The sequence below is a fragment of the Rousettus aegyptiacus genome, unplaced genomic scaffold (assembly GCF_014176215.1).
Source record: "Rousettus aegyptiacus isolate mRouAeg1 unplaced genomic scaffold, mRouAeg1.p scaffold_m13_p_7, whole genome shotgun sequence".
NCBI lineage: Eukaryota > Metazoa > Chordata > Mammalia > Chiroptera > Pteropodidae > Rousettus > Rousettus aegyptiacus.
This window is the reverse complement of record NW_023416310.1, coordinates 72,524,109-72,547,559: the sequence shown is the minus strand read 5'-3', so window position 1 is coordinate 72,547,559 and position 23,451 is coordinate 72,524,109. Positions and strand designations below refer to the sequence as shown.

The window sequence follows — 23,451 nt, the reverse complement described above, 5'->3', positions numbered from 1 at the left end:
TCGGGCCGAGCCATGTTTTTAACTTAAAATACATAATCGGTTCAAAACAAAATCGGCATTAAGACCTTCTAATTTCTTTCGAAGACTCGGGGGACATTTCTGAAGACACAAACCTAGAACGGTCACCCACACCTTCCTCCCCGCCCACTCCCCGAGCGCCGAACTCACTCGGTAGGTACAGCCTCCTTGGAAGATCGCAAAGCCTTCTCCCTCGTACAGTCCGCGGACTTTTTCCCCTTCGTAGCTACAGGGAAATAAAGCTCAGGAGAATGAATGGTGTGCGTACACCTGAGTGACAGCGGGTTAAGAAGCACCAGTAATGGGAACGAAGAAGCACATCTCACACTCATTCACTCAACACACACCCTCCCCCTCACCCAGGGCCACTGCCCGTCCCCCTCTAAGGGCCGGGGCCAGGGCTGTGACCCTGGAAAGTTCCTGCCCTCGGGAGCTTACGGCTCACCAAAGAGAGACGGACAGTGAACAGAAAACAAGGTAATGCTGGACCGTGTCCGATTTGTGTGAAAGCGGGGAGGCCTCGCCGAGGACACGAGAGCCATACTGAGACTGGAAGGAGTAGAGACAAATGTCCATGAGAAGATCCTTGGGAAGAGGATCCCGGGAAGTGGGAACAGCAATTGCAAAGGCCCAGAGGCAGGAGAGCCTGGCAGCTCAGGTTCAGCCGAGAGGCAGAGAGGCAGGCGAGCAGCAGGTGGAGGGAGGGAGAGAGCTCGGGGGACTGTCGGAGGAGGCGGAGGGAGGCGGAGGGCAGGCCCAGGCAGGGCAGGAGTTGTGGGCTGTGATAAAGGCTGGGAATAAAATCCAAAGCTCTAGGAGGAATCATGAGAGCGTTTTCAGGGGTGAGTTGAACAAGATCAGATTTATTTCTTAAAAAGATCGCTCTGGCTCCGCGCGGCTGCCAGCAGGAAGCCGTGGGAGGCAGAGGCGTGGAAGGCGACCGTCCATTCTGGGCAGTTTCTCTTTGGAGCGAAGAAAATGTGTTTAAGTGGATGGTCGTGACACTTGCACAACATGGTGAGGGGACTTAACGCCGCTGAACTGTTCACTTAAAAACGGTTAAACTAGCAAACTTCGTGTTATGCATATTTTACTGATTTTCTTTTGATTTTTCTAAGATAAGCTTCTCAGCATGGAGCCAACAGGGTTTGCTGACGCGCTTGCTGGCTTTGGGTAAGGCGGGTACCGAGAACGGTGACCCGGTTCTTAACTCGGAACTGACTGGTTGATCTGTGATTTGTCACCTAGCTCATCCCTAGGCCCTGAGGTAAGTGAGGGAACAACATACAAGCCTGTGACAACCATGACCAAATTGGGCTCATTCGGAGAATACAAGGAAGATTAAACATAGAAAATCTATAAACGCAATTCATCGCATCACTAAATCAAGATGCCAGAAAGGTATTTGATAAAAATTCAGCAATCGTTTCTTTAGAAATTCCAAGTGATGAATGTTATGAGGAAGGCATTTAAGCAAGAATAGCCTGCAAAAAAACAATCGCATACATGATTCTTAAGAGTAAAATACTGAAATCAATGTCATTAAAATCGGGAACATGAATGGGATTGCCTGCTTTTATCGCCCATTACTCGATATTGTTTCAGAGGTTCTAATTAATGCGGAAGGTCGGGGAACTTACATATAGACCATGTTTCATACTTTTTAATATCCTTCTATAGTGCTCAAGCCAGAGCCGGCACACGGGAACTCACTGAGAAACCGGAAATGCTGACCGAGCCCCCGCAAGGCCTGAGGAGAACACAGAGCTTAGAAGGGAAGAAAGGAACGTGGAGAACGCGTCCCCCTGAGATCACCTTTCGACGATGAGCTTGGTCAGAATGGGCTCCTCATAGCCGCTGACATCTTCGACCTTCTGGCTTTCACCTTTGGACTCTCTCTTGGATCCCGGTTCGCTGAGCTGCATTTCCAACGGGGGGACGGTGTTTGGGGACATGTCAGGCCTCGCGACACTGCCATTTTGTTTGGAAAGCTCGGCGTAATCAAAGAGAGACGAGGGCGAGTGGGAGAACTTTTCCCCTTTCTTGTCTGCTTTTTTCTTTTCCTTCACCATCACCTTGAACGTCAGTTTATACGTGCATCAAGTGATTCCTGGGCTGAGAGCTGTCCGGTTCAGGGCACTGATGAGTTTTATCTGGTGGGGGGGTGGGGAAGTATGTCTAAATACTTGAGGGTTAAACACTTGAAGTTAAAAGTTTAGCTTTACAGCCCAATGCCAGTCTCATTCTCTTCTAAAGCCTGAAAAGCTACGAGTAACAAGTACCACCCGTTTATAAAAATACAGCCTTACTATTGCATTGGTTGTTTCTAAAACTTTTTAAACTGGAACCACTATCTACCATTTCTTTTCAAATAGTGTTTCAGCGAGATCGGTAATCCTGTCCACAAAAGACGGCTACTCATCCCTAAGGTCCTGCATGCTGGCTGTTCACACTTTAAAAGCTTGTCCCCTAAAACGTCAGTGTGGCCAAGCCGGACCCAGGCTCCACCCGTTAACAGCCATGAGTGCTCCTGAGCATCCTCTTGAGCAAGTTACTCGATGTCCTGCTTCAGATATCAAAGAGGAATAACATACCTAGTTTCCTTATAAGGGTTATATAAATTGAGGCACAAAGCATTTCTAAAGCATGGAAAAGCACACGTGATCAGTAGTAGAGTGATTACTTTAGGTCGCTTTCCTAGTTTTGAACTTGAAATCGCCGGCACCGACTCCCTGTGCCAGCACTCCCACCAGCTGAGTGCCTCCAGCACCAGACAGGAAAGTCGCGCTGGCTCGTCACTCGCCCAAGGTCAATGCCGAGGAGCAGGACTCAGAAGCCGAGGTTTCCACGGCCCTCAAAATCTGGCCTCACGGAAAGGATCCCAAAGCGCAGGACGCACAGAGGCGTCCTGCAGGGCCAGGCGAAGGACCTCTTCACTTGCCCCGAGGGTGCAGAGGGCGCCCCATGCCCCCCTCGGGGGTGGGGGACGGCATCCTCGGACTCCCCACCTGCCGGCCGCGCATCCCACCCCCCCCCCGCCCCCACCCCGGCTTGGCTCTTACACTCACGGCCCTGCGTCTCTCTTCCTTCACGACCCCGTTACTCTTTCCGGCCCCCACCCCGCGCGTCGCTGTCGGGCTGCGGAGCGAGCTGCTCTCATCTCTAGACTCGGGCGGGCTTTCTGGTCCCCGATTAGGGACATCTGGACTACAAGGGAGGCAAATTTCGTTTCTCGGGGCATGTTTCCTATTAATTTCTGTTTCCTCTGTCCTCCCTGGCTTGACACCGTATGCTTGTGACTGTTTATTCTCTCCTGAGGCAGCGCTGAAGGAACCGCATTCTGAGCCTGGTGGGGGGGGGGCGGGATCCCCGCACTTTCTGCCCCTCCCCGAAGCCCTCCACCACCACCATGCACCTGCCCACGTCCTAGGAGGCCGGTCAGCTCGGCGGAGGAAGAGCCGGCGCTGGCCGTCCCGTCCGCGGCGGACAAAGGACCACCGGCCCGGGGCGCCGGGACCCCACTCCGGGCGCCCGGCAAGCTCCAGACGCTCAGCTGGGCTCAGCGAACTCCGCCAGGCGCAGTGGTGGCGATGCGAGACCTGCGCGTCCCGCCTGGGTCAGTCTCCGGGCAACCGCGGGCCCCGCCCCATCCTTAAAGGGGCCGCCACGCCTCCACGAAGCTGCCGAGCCTCGGTGCCCGTCTGATCCAGGCCGGACGGAAACCTGGAGCTGGCCGCACCTGACCTGGGTTTTCCTAGCTCGCTCATCGCCACGTGGCCTCTCTTAGCCTTCATCTTCCCTATAACACGGAAATAATTAACTTAGCGTTAGTTTTCCATTGCCGCTGTAAACAAACTACCCTGAACTTACTTGGTGGCTTAAAGCGATTCGAGTTCACCACCTCGCGGTTCTGTAAGTTAGGAGTCCAGCAGGGCGGGTCCTTCTGCCGGCTTCAGGGGAGAATCTACTCCCTCGCCTTTTCCAGCTTCTAGAGGCGGCCCTCTTCCCTCAGTCAGCCTCCCTCAGTCAGCCGCTTTGCATCCCTCCGGTCCAGCTGTGAGAGGCTCTCCCCGTTCCAGAAGTCATGGGGTAGGTTGTCCTCCCCCTAACCGCTCCCCCGCCCCCCCCCCAGCAATCCAGGACACTCTCATTTCACAGCCCATCCTTAATCACACTTACAAGCCCCCCGTGGGCCGTTTACATCACATATCCAAGGGTCCTGGGATTAGGCCGCTGCCATCGTTGGAGGGCCTGCCTCCCAGAAACCAGTTTGCAGAGTTCTTGCAAATATTAAATGAGACCCTGCAGACCCGGCACAGCAGCCCAGTGCTTGACGCGATTCACGGTAATTACTACCTGGCTGTGTCCTCACACCCAAGGAATTCTAAGCTCACACCTGGAAGCCCTCTCTCCATGGGGCCCACTGTGGGGGCAGGGAGGGCAAGGGCAGGGGCTGGCGTGCACCTGCCACGTCCCCCAACCCCTGCTGGGACTCAGGGGGCTCCACAGAGGGCATTTTTGCTTGCATTCTTTGCAGAATTCAGATGGGAGGAGATTCCATGAAAACTTGACATAGCACCTGGGGATTCTTCTATCTCCAGTACCACTCAGAACTGGTAACTAGAATCTCTCACAGGCCACACCCCAAGGAGACCGCATCACAGCATTAAAGTTACAGGCAAAAGAAAACCTTTTATTTTCCCTCGCCTACAACAGTGCCGTGACCTCCGGGCTGCAGCAGGAAATATTTAAAAACCATGACCCCAGCCCCACCTGGTCGTTTTTCCCAGCCAGGCAGAGAGTCCCGGTTGAGTTTTCTGGATTATTCCCTTTTTTTTTCTTTTTCCATTTAATGTGTCTCATGATAAGAACCAGTAACCCCAAAAGACCGTAATTTTTAATTTATGAAATTAAACCACTGCAAATTTAATCATCAAGTGCTTAAAACTGCAGCCTAAAATATGCTGGGCCAAAGCAAAGGCCTGAGTAACTTCCGAAGTGCTCTTCCTAATTCTGTAAAACATGCTCTTGCCTGAATGCACACAGACACACACAGACACACACGCACACACACTCTAATGCGGAACAGAAACACACGGCAAGCAATGCTCTGCATGGTTCAAAAAGGTTCGCGAGGCCTTTTCTAAACAGCTCTGGTACTTTTTTTTTTTAGGTAGTCAGTTAACTTTGAAATGAAGACAAAAGACTAAAACCCTGCCTTTCAAAACAGAAAAATCTGCAATAAGATTTATAGTTCTATGAAAACGATGTTGTCAGATTTGGGAAATGACATCCAGATTGGCAATGTGTCTCATGGTCGGCCTTCCGTGGGGACAGTTCCAGGGATGGTCCATCTCACCCATGTGGGCGATGAGTTTCTTCATCTCACCTGTGTTAAGAGCAGTTCCGATCATCACCTGAATATGAGAACAACGGTATGAAGTTTTACTCCGTTCTGATTAGAATAGCAACTCTTCAGACATCTGTTTCTCTAAAACAAAGCTGGACAAGATTGCAACTCAGAAACACTCCCTGGAAAACCTTCCCGCAGAGAGCCCCGCCCTCTAATAGCTCAGCCCCCCACCTTCCCGCGAGGTCTGGCCCCTTCGAGCTCCTTCCCAGTAGTGCACCTTTACTGGAGACGCTGACCACACCTGTCCAGAATCCCACTGGCCTCGGCGCCTCCAGCTCTCCCTCATCCCAGCCGCCCTGCCTCTCACCTGGGAGACCAACACAGCCTCCTAGCGGCCTCCGCCCCACCCCCGTCCCCCGCCCTCTTCCACGGGTCTGCATGCTGCTACCACCACTCATCCCTCCTAAAGGCCTGCCAGGTCACGTGGCTCCTCTCCCCAGCAGCCCTCTCCTCTCACCTGAATAGATGCCCAAGGGCATCACCTGATTCAGCCCTCACTGGCCTTCCCCGACTCCACCCTCACTGGCACCCCCTTCCTCTCGCACAAGTACGTAAAGCAAGCACCTCCTCAGGACCTGGGTACTGGCTGTGCCCTCTCCCGGGGAGACTCTGCCAACATCTGCATGCCTCACTTCCGCTCTTCCTCCAGGCTTCTGCTCGAATGTCCCTGCCTCCTCCCAAGCTCTCCTTGTCTGTTCTTCCAGCCCTCGCCCTGCTTTTTCTCCACAGCACATGTCACTCTCAGACCTATACACGGAGATGAGCAGATGCCGCAGCGAGCAGAGAAACTGAGACCCTCAAGACCAGGGAGGTGGTGAGAGGCGACAAGCCTGAACCTGCCACCCTTCTTCCACGTGCCAGGCACAGTCCTGGAGGCAAGATATAGGGCAGCGGGACACAGGACAGGGCTCTGCCACGCTGGAGGAAGACAGACAACAGGCAAATTAACAGAAAAACAAGACGAGTATGGCCCAGGGGGCTGAGCCTGGAGGGGCTACTTCTTCCGAGGACGGGAGGAAGCCTGGTCTGTGGAGGTCTGTGGGGCGAGGAATCCGGCAGACAGACAAGCACAAAGGGCCTGAGGCGGGAAGGAGACCAGAGCGGCTGGTCGGCAGACGGCACAGACGGGCGGAAGGGCAGGCGGGCCGGACGGGCCGGACAGGCCGGAGCGCGGGCGCCCAGGGAAGCCCACGCCAGTCCGCAGGTGTACCCACCCCAGGTCAGAGGAGAGCTGCAGCAGGATGGACCCACCAAGGTGGGGCATGAAGGAGCAGCCTGTGGCTCCAAAGATCTGAGTCACGTTAAGACATCATTTTAATTGCCTGGCTAGTGAGAGTCCCAGCTCGAACTCTCACTCATAAGCTCCAGGATTAGACAATCAATATTAGGTCTTTTTCAAAGAAGCCTGTGGCTGAAAGTCAGATCCAGGGCCCTTAGTCTCTGCTCGAACTAAACTCCACCCTTGGGTAACTTCATCCAATCCCGTGGCTGTAATGTGCATGTCCACTTACTGTCTAACCGAATCCCAACTAGGACCTGGCTGAAGCACAACTTTTTCTACGCTGTTTCGGGTATTCGGCACGATGGTTAGACACTTACGTAGTTACGAAGGGACCCCCGATCACTGCAGCACCCACCCGGCACCCACACAGCCGTCACAGTACTAGTGACTATATTCCCGATTCTGCCCTCCCCATTGAAACAGGGTTCTTAATCCCGCCCGCTCCCCAAATGCGAAAGAGCTGCTGCCTTTCCGGCCCCCCCATTCCCGTATGGCACCCCCCGCTGGGTGTTCTCCACCACGCTGACCCTCAGCGGCCCCGCCACGCAGTACAAACCCCCCGGTTCTGACCAGGGCCGGCGAGATGAGACGAGGGCCCGAGCCCCGTGCTGCGCTCATCCTGGCCCCCCACCCTAGTCGTGCGCCTCAGCCTCTGCTTTGCTCAAACACCCCGAGCCCTCACACTTGCTATTTCTTCTGTTTGGAAAGTTCTGACCCAAGGGGCTTCGTCTCACCTGCCGAGTGTCAGCTCAGATGTCGCCTCCTCAGACGGCCTTCCCCTGACCCCCGATCTCAACCGCTCACCTCGTTTTCCTCCAGTCACTCCCTGTCCCGGTACTTCTCCCCACTAAACTATAACCTCCGCGAGGGCGAGGACCTCGACTGCCTCATGCCTCTGTGTCCCCAGGCCCTGGAACAGGGCGAGCCACAAAGCAGGGGCTCAGGGAACATCTACCGAATAAAGAGAGGACGGTCACCCTGGCCTTTCCTGTGGGCCAGGCGGTAACGCAGTCACTTCCTTTACTTGGACAGACACCAGGCTAACCGCCGACCACCGCTCGCACCCTCCAGTACCGGCCTGAGCCCCGTGGTGCACCCTGTGAAACGCCCGCCCGCTGAACGGCCCTCAGTGACCTCGCGCAGCGTCGTGTAGGCCAGGCAGCTGCGCGTCTCTACCCGCTGTCGTTACTACCCATCGGGGCCACAGGAAAGCGTGCATGGCTGGCTAACTGCTCTGGGCTCGGTGCCAGCTCTGAGAGAACACGCTTGACAGGAAGCAGAGAAAGAGCAACGGTTACGAGTGACAGGTCAAAGAATGGCTTTGGTTTCATCATCGAGATGCTGGGCTGGCACGTTGTATCCACGAAGAGACGGGGCTCCGCACATACAATGACCCATGGCGATCACGGCCACACTCAGCAATGCTGACCGGTCAGGAGCGGAACCGAGGGCCCCTGGGGACCACACGTTTGCGCGGAACCCCAGGCCTGGCGGAGGCGCTTCCTCTACTTACCGACTTCCGGCAGGCTCTGGAGGCAAACATCTGCCTGACGCGGGAAGGCCGGCACATAACCCCGGGGCTGTCGCTGAGCATAAAGATCAGCTCGTCTATGTCCTGGGGTCCAAAGGTCCAGTTTTTACTAGTTGGCAAGGAAACCAATTTAGCCCTTTCAGTGACTGGAGCTAAAAGAATAAAATTGGGAGAAAAATCCGTTATTTGAAAACCGCTGAGTGCTGCTCGTAACGAACATTTGAAAGACAGGGCAGACCCAAAGTGCTTTTGGGGGAACCACTTTCATCTCTCATAAAATGCTCTGATCTACGTGACTGCAAAGATTGTCCCCAGCTCTAAAAGGACACAGTTCTAGAGTCCTAAGTAATAACTTACCACTTTCATCGATAATAAAATCAAAGCCATTCTTTCTGAATATCTCCAGATTTTCTATCAGGACAGCTTCATTGACAGCAGTTAAGTTGAGAGTCTGAGGTCTAAAAAACAGAGGAGAGAGTCAAACTATATCTTCAAGTCAAGCATTTAGGTACCGAGCAGAAAAATAAAGACAATGCTGATTCCTTAAATTCATCTCAAAAAGCACCGTGAATAACAAGACTTTATTGAGCTGTGTGCCTTTCCTGACACAGAAGTCTCTGAGAATTTCCTTTTATTTTTTTTAAAGCTCATTCCAGAAGTAACCACAATCAATGGTAGTTTGTTTTTCCTCAGTCTGCCTACCCACTCCATGTCCTAGTCCTTTTTTGAACCCTCTCCTTAAAGATAACAATATAACATAAAAATGCTATTTTTCCTCCTCATAATAAAGACAACTGGAAAAGCTGGGTTAGGTCACTGCATCGGAAAACAGAACAAACCACATTTGTTTTGCCAGCCTGCTCCTTCCTCTGCCTGCATCATTTATCCATCCATCCAGCGGCCCGGCCGTCTCTCCCCCTGGATTTACCAGTGCTGAGTAAGGCAGAGGCTGCTCTGGGGAGGACACGGGCCAGTGAGCCCGCACAGACCCGCTCTCTGTCCTCACGGCAGTCTAGTGGAGAGGGAAGGCGCCGATCACACGGCCAAATGCATGACAATCACAAACTACACCGAGAATCGAGCCATGAGAGCGAAGAGCAAGAGAGACTCGACCTGGGGAGAGAGGGGCCCGGGGAGCATGTCTCTGAGGAAATGTTATAAAGTAGCTTATTAAATGTCTCCGCTGTCACCATTTACTCCTCCTGAAAACAGACATAATGAACGTGGTCCAGAGGAAACAGAGAACTCAGGAACCTGGGAATATTCCCCTCGCTGAGAAACTGCTTCGTGCCAGGATCTGCTTCTGCTGGGATCCGAGTTTATTTCTCTGCATAGTTTAATTTCCCAATTGAACATCTAAGACCTCTTCTTATAACTTTCCTTAAGACTTCCGGTTTACAGGACATACCATCACCCCACCTGTGACATCAAAATCTGCAGTGCCTACCTGGTCACCGGAACCGCCCTACTATAACTGAGGTCTGACCGGCAGCGCCGTCTCTCTGAACACAGTCTACGAAGAGACGAACTACGTACTACAAACTGCCCTTCAGCAAAAGGGTTTTCTGGCCGACCCGCGATCGACATTTTTAATAGCTGAAAAGGTTTGATATTTACGCTGTTGAGCCTCTCTGTGCATGCGCCTGAGTTCTGTCACCTGTGAAATGTAGTAATAGTAACGACCTCTTAGGTTTGAGAGAATTAAAAGAATTAACGCATGTATACTGCTTTGACAGCGCCTGGCACATAACGAGCACTCAGGAAATGGCGAGTACAACTATTATTATGTAAAAAGGGTAAAAATCTGCTGTAGTGATGCTTATGACAAAAAAAAAAATACATTTATCTACTGCTATGCCACTCTGAACACATCCGATCCCATCTGATCTTGGAAGCTAAGCAGGGTGGGGCCTGGTTAGTACTTGGATGGGAGACCACCTAGGAATACCAGGTGCTGTGGGTGCAAAAAATAAAAAAAAATAAGGGATCGTAAGCGGACAAGGTCCTTGCAATCTGTGAGGTCAACCAAGGGTTGCCTCCCCTAAAAAAAAAAAAAGAAAAAAGAAATTATATGTCAATATACATGGACACACATGTCAGCCATTAGACCTCACATCTGGGGGGCGTGAAACGACCCTGAAAATCCTAAACACCGAAATGCACTCACGCTATGAGCCTCTGCCCCTGGAGAACTGTGTGCTGCTGCAGCATCTCGAAGTTGTATTTCTCGTCCGTCGCGTGTTGGTCCACTATGAAGATATCCGCGTCCAGTTTGGTGATTATGAACCCCAGGTTAAACTGGCCAATGACTTCCATTTCTGCAAACATCGTCTTACTGCGTGTAGAGGAAGTTAATTATAAGACATTTTAAAAGATGACTTTTCTGATGAAAAAAATTCAAGAACCATAACAAGTGATCAATAAATGGTTGTTGATTAAAATCTCTATTTTTAAAACTATAGTTAATTTCTCTCACTGAGAGGGCTAAAAGAATCCAAAAATAAAAGACAACCAGCTTTAATTTGGGTACCTTACACTTTCCATGAGTGTGTGCAAGTCTAAAGGAACCTGGAACTCTTCACCAGACCTGAGTTCACAGTCCTCAGACCACACCCAAAGTTCACCTCCATTAATTATACACTTTTTAAAGGAACTATTTCCTGAAGATCTTGCTCAGTGTAAACTAGGCCCTAGGAATGTCATAGGAATTACATGACAGAACACTCATTGTTGAAGGATTTATCATCTAGCTTAGGCGAAGCCTGTGTGGTCCAGGCTGAAAATGCTATAAAGGTTCAGAGTACTTAGTGGGTCACACTGTGTACAGGACACAGCACATCTCAGTAAACGACCACATTTAAGTTAAGTATTTCGAGAGGAATCAACATTTTAACACGTCACGATGCTGTACATGATTATGGTCAGAAAAGTGGCAATTTTCTACCATCGCTATTATTAACATTTTTCTTTAAATTGACTCTTTTATTTAGGCTTATCCTACGCAATCTTGAAATCACAGGGTTGACTGTGTGATATAATTTTTCCTAATACACCTTGAAATGAAAAGTGGGAAATCCACCAAAACTGCCATGAATTCCTTGCCGAGAGAAGTCACTGTGGGCTGGAAACCTTCAGGAAGAGACATCAAATCGGTGTCAAGAAGGCCATCGATTACTTCAGATGATGGAAAGTAAAAGCTAAGAAAAATCTAAGGAAAAATGAAATGTTTCAAGCAGCAGAACTGCACAGTAAAATTGTTATTTAAAGGAAACGTGAGGGGCAATGAAACCGAGCTGGAGAACGGAGAAAACCCTGCCAAGGATGCACCGGTAAGGCTGATGACCAATGTGTGGACTCAGAAGTGACTCCAAATTTAGAATCTTCGAGAGGGAGCGAGAAGGGAGGAAGAGAGAGAGGTGCTGGCAAGTCTGACGTTTTGGGACACGGCAAGTCTGCAGTGCAGGGAGGACCCCAAGTAGGACCTCACTGACAGGCAGAGGGGCCGGAGCACCAGACCCTGGGGCCACGGCGGAGCCACACCCAGCCCTGGGCAACGGGCGGCCGGCAGAACAAACGCACCGGAAGAGCGAGAGCAGGGTCTAGAAGGGTCGGCCTTCAGCTCGCACGGCAGCTCCCTACAATGAGCAAAAATGTGCTTCGGAAAAAACTTTACCTTATCTCTTTCCTTAGTTCATCTTCTGCTGCTTGATTTTCTCCAGGGCAGATCTTTGCCCTGAACTTCCTGTAATTCTGCTCACTCTCTCTTTGCTGTTCTTGGTGATGTACCTGCTTTATTCGTTTCGCCAAAGAACTCATAGAAAAGTCAAGGGGCACTATTTTCTTATTAATTTTCACAGCTACATCAACCTGAGACATTGACACGTCCTGAGTAGTAACCGACTCTTGAGGGATGTCGGAACCTAAAGGAATTTCTTCTTTTTTAAAACGCTTCGTGTTTGAGGGGGAGACATCAGCTGGCTGAGGCAAAGCTCTAAAGTTATATCCATCATCTTCTTGGCCAACATGGCATTTCACATCTGAAAAATGATGCTTGGTTTCAGGTAACTTCTCACAAGACTCCACATTTTCTTGAGAAAACCTATCATCGGGGGAGCTGGCTGCACAGTCCCCGCTGGAGCGACTCCCCGTTTCTGGGGTGCTGAACCCCTCCTCGGAGCCGACAGGGGTGCTACTGTGGCCCGAATCCTCCTCCGTGTCCACGCTGGCCCCATCCGACCTCATCGCCTCCATCCGAGGCCTGGATGAGCCCATGCCGGAGGCAGGCATCGGGGGGCACAGGGGGCCTGAATGGCGGGGGGCCGGGGCGCTGCTCTTCTGTCCCCGAGGAAGCCGGCTCAGGTCAGCAGGCCTCAGGCCCCGAGGCTGCTTGTGTGCCGAGTGATGGAGAGAAAAGGCCTCCCGCAGTCTCGAAACGGTCACCGCCCTTCTCTCTTCTCCGCGGGTCCCGAAAGGAGCGGGGTTACCCTGCTCCTCGGCCGGAGGCTCCTCCACGTCCACCGAGTGCATTTTTATGGCGTTACCTGAGCAGATGCGAACAGAAGAGGGGGTCAGGGGTCACACGGGAACAGCATGAGAGGGGAGAGCGATCGGCTGACCAAATGTTTGGAGCTGTTCTAGTCAATCGGAAAGAGGTACGAACTAAAACATGACGCCACTACGTCCTTGCCAGAATGTGCAGAATTAAAAAAGCAGCAGACATTCCCAGGGTCGGGCTCAGAGTGAGCACACGCTGCTGGTGGCCGTGCGACCCGTGCGGCCGCGTTCAAAGGCCACGGGGCACGTCTGCTAAACCTAAACCGCGCGCGCCTGTGACCCGGCATCGCCGCCCCCGTCGCAAACGTCTGCCTGTGCTCGACAGCGCCACGGACGGGGTGTTCGTGACACCCAACTGGACGCGGCCCAAGTGTCCGTAGATAAATCGCAGCGTTACATACAACGGAATTCCTACAGCAACGATGACGAACTGCTGCACGTGACTCAGGGGACGCTCACAGACAAAAAAAACAAATAAAAAAGACTGGGCGGCTTCAAATCAAAAACAGACAAAACTAATCCACGGTGCCAGAAGTCAGGAAAATGGTGCCCACGGGGGTTACTGGATGCAAGGGGCACGAAGGGCTTCTGCGGGTGCCATTTCTTGACCCCGGGACTGCTACGCTTATGAGCCACGTGCTGACATGTCGGTGTGCGCGCGAACTGCCACACTTCAGTGCAACGGCTGAACGCGGGGCGCCTACTCAACTGCGCTTCCAGGAGCAGATACGCGAGCAGTTTCTCCTTCTGGGGCAGCGCCTACGAGTGAGCTCAGGGAGGCCACCGCTGGCCTCTTCCACAAGGACGAGTGGGCTACCAGCCGTGCTTCCCCGCCCCACACACGCATGGCATCCCACGCACAGAAGCGCCAGGAAAGATGTGCGACCTACCGCCTGGAAGGCAACGGGCCTGCCACGCGAACGCCGATGTCCCTGAGCTCCTCTCCTGCCACCTAGCAGCCCCGTCCCCCACGTCCTGGGCCCACCGCGGCACTCTAGGAGTCTTCCACGTCGACCCCTGCTGCGCCCTGGGGTGTCGGGAAACGCTAGTACAGAGCCGCTCCGTACCCCGTGCCTCCCCTCTCCACCTGGTCCCCACGGTTTCCAAGGCCTCAGCCCACAGCAGTTTCCTCTTGCAGGGGTGATGCTCATCTGTCACCTCAGCCTCCCGCCAAGCCCGAGTCTCAGCTTCCTCAGCAGCGCTCTGCTCTTCTCTCCTCTGAGGGCACAATGACGGGCGCCCGCCACCTCCATCTCTACCCACAAGAAACGGAGATTGGGGGCGGGTCGGCTTAAAAACAGCATCCACCCCAAGGAGTGGACCTGGCCATCAGAGCAGGTGAAGGCCAATCCTTCCCTCTCCCAAGGCAGGCAGCGTGGGACCCCTCGCCCAGACGGCCCGAAGGCACTTGGTTTGGATGAATGACTACTTCGATAAATGGCTGATAAAGTATGACCAGGGAAATAATGACTGTGCACTCTGTCACAGATGTCAGATCAGCTTCGCGGCAACTCTCATTTCAACATGACACTCGGTGAAGAATGCACAGGGGTGACGGGAGGGAACGTGCAGAGGGACGGCCTCCAGGACTTCCCTCCTCTATAAAAGGAATGAGAAAACGGGCAAAAGTCGCCAAAATCAATGTTTTCAGAACTCTGGAAATAAAGAAAAGGCTTGCAGCAACCAGCTGAGTCTTGGCACTAGACCCACGTGTACTAAATGCAGTTGTTCGCGTCTTTTTAAACAGGTTACCTGAAATCTGCAGCAACAGACTTTCTAGTGAGATACCCTTTCTTTTTTTATTATGCATCAAAACAAACGAACAAAGGATCACAACAGCTGATGCGGAAGCTCTCTCTGTACTTGCATTTTTCTCACCTTCGCCATCCAGCAGAGGCTGCTGACTGACATCGAGTCTGTTGACAGCGCTATCGAACATTCCTAGCAGAGACGTCTTTAAAACCGCCAACAAAAGTTTCTCCTCTTGCAGTAAAATTTGCCTTTTGTCCGGAGTAACATTGATATCAACACATTCTAAGGCAAAAAAGAAAGGAAACTTACTGTGTTTAAATTCAGCTTCAACAATAGAAGTTTCCCCACCTATTTCATTCACTTGTACTGACTAAAAGTACTATGAAAAAAATTAGTGCCCAGACTGTTATTCATAAACTGCAAAATGCACTCTTTCAAATAAATATGGAAAAGGTGAACAATCTTTTAGACAAAATACGCAAGGATTGAATGGGTAAACTGCAAAAGGAAAAGAGCAAATAAACACATAAAAATGTATACTACCACTGCAAATTAAATGTCCTTTTATCAGCTACTGAATTTGGTTAAAAAGTATAATTTTAACCAAATAATTTTCCATTGTTGGTAGATGTGTAAACTGGTACAACACCATCGCATTCACTGACATAGTGATTCTAATTCTAGGAATTTATGAAAATAATCGCAGATATAGATAATGATTCAATTATAAGGACAGTATTTAAATTTCTAAGAACTAAAAACAACTTAAATAGCTAAAAATAAAAAAGCTTAAAACCAAAATATATCCATCGTTGGACTATGATAAATGCAGCTACTAAAATCATGTTTCTGAATAATTTTTAATGACATGGAAAAGAAAATATTCATTTCTCACCCCAAAGGCTATGGGTAGATATCGATCATTATATATTTTTTAAAGTGTGCTCATATGTATTTCTAAGTAGATAAAATATTGGATAAGAATAAACTAGAATTTCAACGATTAGAAGAAAAATGCGAAATTCATTATTTTCAAAATCGGGAAGAACACGTAGGATGCTTTCTCCCTGAAATGCCATAAAAAAGTCACATTTTTCACATAATGCAATTAACCAAGTTTCAAGTAGAAAGCAAAAAAATCTGTATAAAAAAGTCTCTAAAATAAAATTAAAAGTCTATAAAAAGAAAATATATTTTTATTAATTGTTACTATAAAATTTCCAATCATATTAGAGCTTTATAATTTTATTTTATTCTTTTAGGAGTAAGTCACTAATTTTACTGAAGTCTCAGTTTAACTTACCTGAATCAACAGAAATGTTAAGAACAACAAAGGGGTACTGGTGTCGATTATACATGTGATAGACCTCATTCACGAGTCTGGAAACCTATATACAAAACGAAGATCAGAAAAGAATAAATGTTTCCTTCCCCCAGTGTCCTAACAACATGCTATTCTAACCAACCACTAACGGGATACATTTTTAACTTTATTGAGGTATAACTGGTCTGTAACAAATTATAGGTATGTAAAGTGTACAACTTGCTAAGTCTACAATCAAGATCAATGAGATTACCATCAAGGGAATGAAAAGATCTATTACCCAAAAAAGTTTCCTTGTGCCCCTAAAAAGTATATTTTTAATCAGAGAATCTGATTAATGATGTTTAATCATGGAATCTTTTCCTAATCTAAAGATGCTCTTGAAAAAATGCCAAACAGCACAGGTACAGTTTAAATGCTCATAAAACACATTCAAATGTACACAGAAATGCATTTATATGACTTTATAATGAGATTATGAAATGGCATTAGTGATAAATCATAAAAATCACACTAATTACAATACAGGTTAAAAATTTACAGGTTGAACCATATCTGACAGAAGTAATTTTCACATGTCACTGGAAAACAAAATATTACTAAAGTACAATGTTGCTGAAGGTACAAAGTCAAAGCTGAACCACTAAAAAGCCATGGAACCCTATCGAGGTCATCAGTATCGGTCTGAGATGGAAGTAATCTGAGCCCTCATTTTCTTGGAAAACGAACAGAAGGAAGGGAAAATACAGAAGTCTATGCATGTGTGTCTGCACTGAAAAGTCTAGGCGATGATAAATGTTTTGACATGTTTATTTTCTTCAAAATATTAACTTTTATGATAATAAATATATTGGTTGTTAATGTATACTTATATGCACATGTACATAATTGAAACAACTGTACAGTAGACTTTCTTAAATCCTTAAAATAAGATCACTTAAAGCCATGTTTCTAAATCAAAGTCCTAAGTCCTATGCGAATTGCCTGTGTCAGAAAACGTTATTAAATAATAGATACAATAAAAAGTTAAAGGGAAAAAGAAAAAACGTATACAAAAAAATTTTAAATACCTTTGCTGGGTCACAAGGCCGCCGATTGATAAAGAAGAACTGCCTGTCTGTTGAACTCCTTCCAACGCCATGGGCACAGTGAGAAATGAAGCCCGAGACACTATTCAGCGTTACCAAGGACAGGATTACAGAGTGAGAAGGGTTAGAATCGCATATCATACGGCACATTCTTAAAGTAAAAAGAAAGAGAAACAGGACACCCGCTGACGTGCTGGTAAGTGCGAACGTTTCGGTTAAAGTGCATCTGTGTTCCATTCTGATGAATCGTGAAAAGAACACAGACCTTCTGGAAAGCTCTAGAGCTCCAATAGAGCAAGTCCACCATGGGCAACGCTGTGGATTCAAAACTACTTGCTTCAGCTCCCCTCCTGCCGTCCCTACTCAACCCCTGGCCTGCAGTAAAGAAGTGGGTCTCACCCCAAACCCACTCTAGCACCTTTGCGCTCTCGCCACCTGCAGCCCAGCAAATCCAGCTACCTGTCATCGGGATCTTTGCCCGCATTCCCTGTCCTTTTAGAGTCTGTTCCGAGTTAGCAAACTTGTACCTCATAAAGTGTTGGTAAAATGCTAATTCCACCCGAGATCTGCCTCGGGGATCTCTGCATTTCCACAAGAGCAACAGCCTAATACAAAGAAATGAATCCCCATCTTTAATTTCGGGCATAAGCCAAAGGCGAGTGAAGGGTAAGCAGTATGCACCATCGCAGGCCCAAACCCACTTACGAAAAATGTATTTTTCTTACACTAAAAGTCGTCATGCATACTGGACTGAGGGTAGGGAAACAGCCTCTGCTGCCTCTGTCAGATTCCAATGAAGTGGCCCATTATTTACAAAATACTTTTTAAAAGTGACTCTAATTCTTCACTAAACAGAACCTTTACTACACGTATTATTTTAGAAAATTCCCTAAAATGCACCAGTTACCCAAAATATTCTTTGAATTAAGTAACTGCCTCATTTATATAAATCTTTTCTCAGCAATAATACTCCCTACAAGTTTATAATGGACAGAAGAAACCAAAAAGCCTTAAATCATAATCTTTAAAAACAAAAGATTCAAGGGAAAAAAAAAAAATGTGTGTTATTTTCCTGGCAGCAGTCTACTCACCAAAACAGATTATGGAGAGAATCAGAGCAGCTCAAGCCGAACTCTTCACAGACGCTGTCGCTAGGGGGCAGCTGAACAAAAGGAATGAGGCTTTGCAACTAAAAGAAACCAAGATTCACTGTTAGTTCCCAGCACAGATAAACGGACCTAATTTCAAACAGCTATATTGAGGGTGTCTGTGTGTTTCTTTCCTAGTCAACTATCCACATTAACAGCGCGAAGAGTCTTGACAGCTGCTTTATGGAGTAGTACTATAATCATTTTGACTTTTCAGTAGAAAAGCTGAAGCACTTGAGCTTCAACTTATCCATAATTAATATATTTCCCACAATACTTTACATTTTTTCAGAGAGTAAAGTATTATTTTATTTTCTGAATGAATAAAATTAAGACGTTCGGTTTGCGACATTAATTTTTATAATAGGCACCTAATAAAAAAAAAAAAAAGAATCGATTCTTGGGTTTTACTCTCCATTAGTTGGAAAGGACAAGAGAAATCTGCCATGATCACTAGAGCAATAAAATGTTTTTAGATAACTGGCCACCACTACCTGTTTCTGCCCAAACACTGATCCGATGTTTTCCTTGATGCTGGAGCTTCCGCTCGTGCCGACCACGAGCTGTCGTTTCCCTTGTCCCACCTGGTTGGTGCAGTTGACGCGGACGCCTACAGAAATGATGCAGTACGCCTGGAAGATCTGGACCATCCTAGCATACTCCTGTTCAAAACACACACGCGCGAGACCCCGTGCTGCTTAATCGTGCAGGAATTATGTGATTCAGCTTAGAACATCCAACTCGAAGTTCTCCTAACAGCTCACGAATAAGGTGAATTATTCCTGGCAGAAGGACCCGGGACATGGTGTAAAAGGGAACTCGGAGGCTTAGGTTTTTATCACAATTCTCCCGCTCCTATAAAAATCGAAAAGTCCATTCATTCCCTTTGACTCTGTAATCCTCCTCTAGAAAAGTATCCTTGCAGAAAGACTGGCACAAACAATCAAAGATATGTTACGAAAATGTTCACTAAAACAATCTGTAATTGTGAAAAATTAGAAGAAACCTCAGCCACCATCGATAAGAGGCTAATCAATTGTGGTATATCCATGAAATGGCAGAAGGATAAAGAATAAGATATCTACAATATGCTATACAAAAAATCAAGTTATAGGACAGTACATATATTAATTGTTAAAAAAGTAGAAATGTGTCTAAGGGTTATATACATATAGGCATATGTTTGAAGTCTAAAGGACATAACCCCATCTGGGAGGTAGGCAGACACAGTAATGCTCTACTGAATACAATTCTATATTACTTAAATGTTTCAGACTCTATATGACTTGATTTCATTACATTACCTCACACACTCACCGCACGCGTAAATACACTTTCACTGCACACATACATCACACTCTCACTGCACGTGTACCTTACACTCCCAGCACTCTTGGAAGCCAGGCTTCTGAATTTATCGTACCTTTTTAATATTCCTTTGAAACTCCTTATGGCGCACAGGTAGCGTATAAAATAACTGCTGCACACTGACCGTCGTCCCTCTGGGTCGCGGGTAGGGCGTTTTCTGGACAATTTTCCCATTGTGATCAAACACCAGTCGAGTCCCAACCTTTGCAGATGAGTGACAGGTCGAAATAGTGACATCGCTGTAAGAAAATGCCAGGCACGGCGTAGTCAGTTAGCCAGCCGCTCCTGGGTGCTGGACATCGCGAGCTCACTTTCTCATTCCCATTGTCTCAAAACTCTCATAATAAAGAGACAATGATCCCTCCAAGAGAATCGAGAGTTTAAAGAGATGAGGAGTCATCATACACTCTAAGGTCTGGCCCCTAAGAGAGAGTAAGACAGAGAGTTCTAGAAATGCTTTGTTTTCATAAAAGCTTTGTATATTTGTGTTTCTGGTTGAACTGTAAAACAATAAAAAAATCTCAAAATTTATATTCATAAATAAAGATTTATTTCTCACTTTCATTACTAGTGTTCTAACAATGTTTTTAAAGGCTCCAAAAGACACTATAGTTCAAATGTATAAATAGATATTTATAAAAATGTAGACTCTGTTATGTAAATAACTGCTTTAAATTTTTTCCTAAATACTGAAATAAAACCAATAATCTATAATGTATTATGTATATTTTAAAATTGAGAAGTTATTGTTTTAATAAGGGTAACCATTTTTTTACAATACTATTTGGTTCATTTCATTCATTCATTGCTTACATTACAGAAGTATTACCACTTAGACTGGTAGTAAGATAAAACACAATGGCCTATGGCCATGCCTCCCTGAACAAGCCCGATCCCATCTAATCTTGGAAGCTAAGCAGGGTTGGACCTGGTTATACTTGGATGGGAGACCACCTAGGAAGACCAGGTGCTGTAGGCATAAATAAAAAATTAACTAATTAATTTAAAAAGAGAGATAAAACAGAATGCAGAAGTGAGAAGCTAGGATTCAGATGTAAAGGTGTAAACAATAATAATTCTAATCATACTTTTTAGTTTTCAGAGAGATTTTTATAAGGGGTCAAGTTAGTGGATAAAAACATCGCATCACCTCAGTGCACAAAGTGAACTCAGAGCCTCCCCCCGGAAGCCAAAAGTTTCAACCTGCGTTAGGTCAGCAAACTCTTGAATCTTAGAAGTGTGATGTTTCAGAGCTGAAAGAGAGGTAGAAAGACCCAGGATATCTCAAGTGGTATAGCAATGAATATGTACAACACCTTCCAAAGTAAGATTTTAAAAAGCTGTTTCTGTGTTTACTCAAAATTTTAAGATATTTTGCCCAAATATTTTAAAATAGAATCAGAAAAATTCAACTTACTTAAGCCTTCAAAATTTTCTTCTTCTACCCCGCATCCGTTGTCTGAAACTTCAATGAGGTCCACCCCGAAGTCTTTAAGCCTTAGATCTAAAAAGTTTTAAATGTTTATTTTTCAAAAAACAGATCCATGTAAAAGCTTTTATAGTGACAGTGTTTATAACTTATAAAATGTAAATTTGAGTCATAACTACATTTATTTCAATTGATTATTATCATTCTATATATTTTATCTTTTAAAGTCCTTTCCTATTTGCTAGCCCTAATTAGTTTTTTTACTTTCTTTCTTTCGTTTTTTTTTTCTTCCTCTCAAAAGGACAATTTTAATATAGTTATTAAAGAGAACAGACCCTGGAATCTGACTTCCTGGGATTATATTTTACTAGCTTTATAACTTCAAAAAAAGGAAATTCCCTGTGCCTTAATTTCCTCATTTGTAAAATAAAGGCAATTAATAACCACAGTAATAATTCCTATCTTATAAGGCTATCCTGCAGATTAAATAAGATACTCTGTCTATAGTTCTTAGCACGATGCCTGCCTCGTGCATAGTAAGAACACAGTAACTTAACTGCTATTATTATTACTACCTGGCTAAGTATGAGACACATATTTTATTAATGAATTTAATAACTAACTTTAATAACTAAATTTAAGTTAAAAAATAATTTCTTAGTATACCAACACTGACTGTCATATTACAATAACAAATGTGTCTTGAATAAAAGAGCATAAACTGATGATCTTGTGGCTTAAATCTCCCAGACTCACCAATGTTAGTGGCGCCGGCGTCCACGCTGTTCTCTATCAGCTCCTTCACGGCAGAGCTCAGACTCAGCACCACCTGCCCAGAACAAATCTGGTGGATCGACCTCCCATCGATAGGTTTGATGGACTTAGCGAGTTCTGTACTAAAGAAACCAGTAACAGGAAACAAAGCAAGTATGTACTTAAGCATTTTCATCCTGGTTTTAACTGTCAAAAATGATTCATCTCTGTTTATAGTTAATGGGTCTAATGTGTTCATTTATTATATACACTTATACACATTTAATTCTTAAATATCTGTCAAAAATCTTCTGAATCGATCCTCAGAATGCAATAGATATTTTAAAATCTAATTATACTGGGATCTGTGTGAAGGCGACACATGTACCCCTCAAGCTATGGGTCAATAATGTTTTGCAACAAAGGGATCTTTTTGCTTCAAACATGAAAGCAACATTTCTCACACAATTTGAAAAACCAAGAGTATGCTGGGAAATACATAGCACTTATGTCAAAATCAAAACCATCTCCCGACTTCAAACCGAGGCTACCAGCTGCCGCCTTAACAAAGGCCCTCAAAGTTCTAGCTGTACCAACTTGAAGTTTTCCAACTGCTTTGTCTCCACTTTTGCCCTATCCTAATCCATCCCCCAGATGAATGTTACCGCCAGAGTTACTTTAGACATCACAAATCTGGTAAAATAATTTTTCTGCTTAAAAACTTATTAGCGTTCCACTGTCTGCTACATGAAGTTTAAAAACTAGTCATAATTGGGCTCAATCTACTTTATTTTCTCATTCTCTCCAATCCTCCCCTTGACAATTCCTCTACCTTCTAGTTGCAGCAAACAACTGTTTTCTGAATATCACCAGCTCTTTTAGACAACTGCGCCTTGTCTATTATTAGGTCTGTCTAGACTGCTCCCCGCTCCCTCATCTGCCTCACCCCAAGAATGCATTCCACATATACATTAACTTAGCAATTCCTAGCAAATGGTTTAATTGATTAGTTGGGTGTAATATAACACAGGATCCATAGGTTACAGGTCCATGTCTGATATTACTGAGGGGTGGGGATAAAACCTTACGACACAGTAATTTGGGTTCAGGAATCCGACCTAACGCGACAGAGCCAGCAGATGATTCGCTGCCCCGAATTCAGGGAAGCTTACTAGCCAATAATCGCAAACTCACGGAGATTCTGCATTTTTTTCAAACTGCGGCTATGCAAATTAGAACGTGCCTTGAAGGCTACCCTAAAATAACCTCAATTTTGTTTTCAAAAAGAGAAACTAGGTAAAAAGAAAACGATTTCTGTCTGCGGAGATGTCATGCCTGGCTTCAGTTCCACGGACGTGTGGCGGCGCCCGGGCAGCCTGCCAGGGAGCGGGCTGCATCTCCGCGGACCCTGACCTCCGCGTTCACGCTGGTGGCGGCGGGTCGGAGGAGCGCTGAGGAGCCCGCTCCGGGGCCTGAGGGCCGCGGCCTCGCCAAGCGCCGTGGTCGTTTTCCCCTCTTCTGCAGGGCTCTGGAACGACCGCGAGGGGAGACTGCAAGCCCCGCTCACCTCGGCCCCTCGGCTGGCTCCATGGATGCAGAGCGCGCGACCCGCCTCCGGACTCGCGACAGTTCCCGCCGCCGCTCCCACGGGTGCCCCGCCTCCTGGCCGCCCATTGGCTGCTTCTGAAACGGTACCCCGCCCCTTCCGGGAGAGGTGGAAAACGATTCTCGCATCTCCTTCTCGCTGATTGGTCGTGTGAAACGTCGCAGCCGTGACGTCAGAGGGCCTGA

The 23,451-nt window shown here is 47.0% G+C and overlaps 2 protein-coding genes and 2 pseudogenes across 6 annotated transcripts in view; 2 read left to right on the top strand and 2 right to left on the bottom strand.

Moving 5' to 3' along the window:
* LOC107515913 (radial spoke head 10 homolog B) overlaps positions 1-4,030 on the bottom strand; it is a 34,293-nt gene extending 30,263 nt beyond the window's left edge. For all 4 annotated transcript variants that reach the window (XM_036224481.1, XM_016155160.2, XM_036224483.1 and 1 more), the window contains exons 1-3: positions 3,434-4,030; positions 1,834-2,171; positions 169-244 (exon numbers count right to left, since the gene is read on the bottom strand). In XM_036224481.1, coding sequence (XP_036080374.1) covers positions 169-244; positions 1,834-2,090 — 333 coding nt within the window. In that variant the 5' untranslated portion in view covers positions 2,091-2,171; positions 3,434-4,030. The remainder of the gene's footprint in view (positions 1-168; positions 245-1,833; positions 2,172-3,433) is intronic.
* A 654-nt stretch (positions 4,031-4,684) lies between these two features.
* PMS2 (PMS1 homolog 2, mismatch repair system component) lies at positions 4,685-23,334 on the bottom strand. Of its 2 annotated transcripts, XM_016155167.2 has the most exons (15): positions 23,228-23,334; positions 21,664-21,803; positions 20,896-20,982; positions 20,629-20,731; positions 19,534-19,717; positions 18,605-18,772; positions 18,054-18,151; positions 16,945-17,044; positions 15,854-15,938; positions 14,677-14,832; positions 11,918-12,785; positions 10,412-10,579; positions 8,602-8,702; positions 8,227-8,396; positions 4,685-5,435 (listed from the first exon to the last, which is right to left on the bottom strand). In XM_016155167.2, exons 1-15 carry the CDS (start codon positions 23,332-23,334, stop codon positions 5,292-5,294), a joined length of 2,679 nt encoding a protein of 892 aa, XP_016010653.2. In that variant the 3' UTR covers positions 4,685-5,291. The 2 variants fall into 2 exon arrangements, with proteins under 2 accessions (XP_016010653.2, XP_036080807.1); XM_036224914.1 differs by lacking the exons at positions 20,629-20,731; positions 23,228-23,334 and having other exon boundaries at positions 21,664-21,679.
* LOC118606281 lies at positions 10,089-10,207 on the top strand (annotated as a pseudogene).
* Positions 20,340-20,457, top strand: LOC118605904 (annotated as a pseudogene).
* Positions 23,335-23,451: the final 117 nt, after the last annotated feature.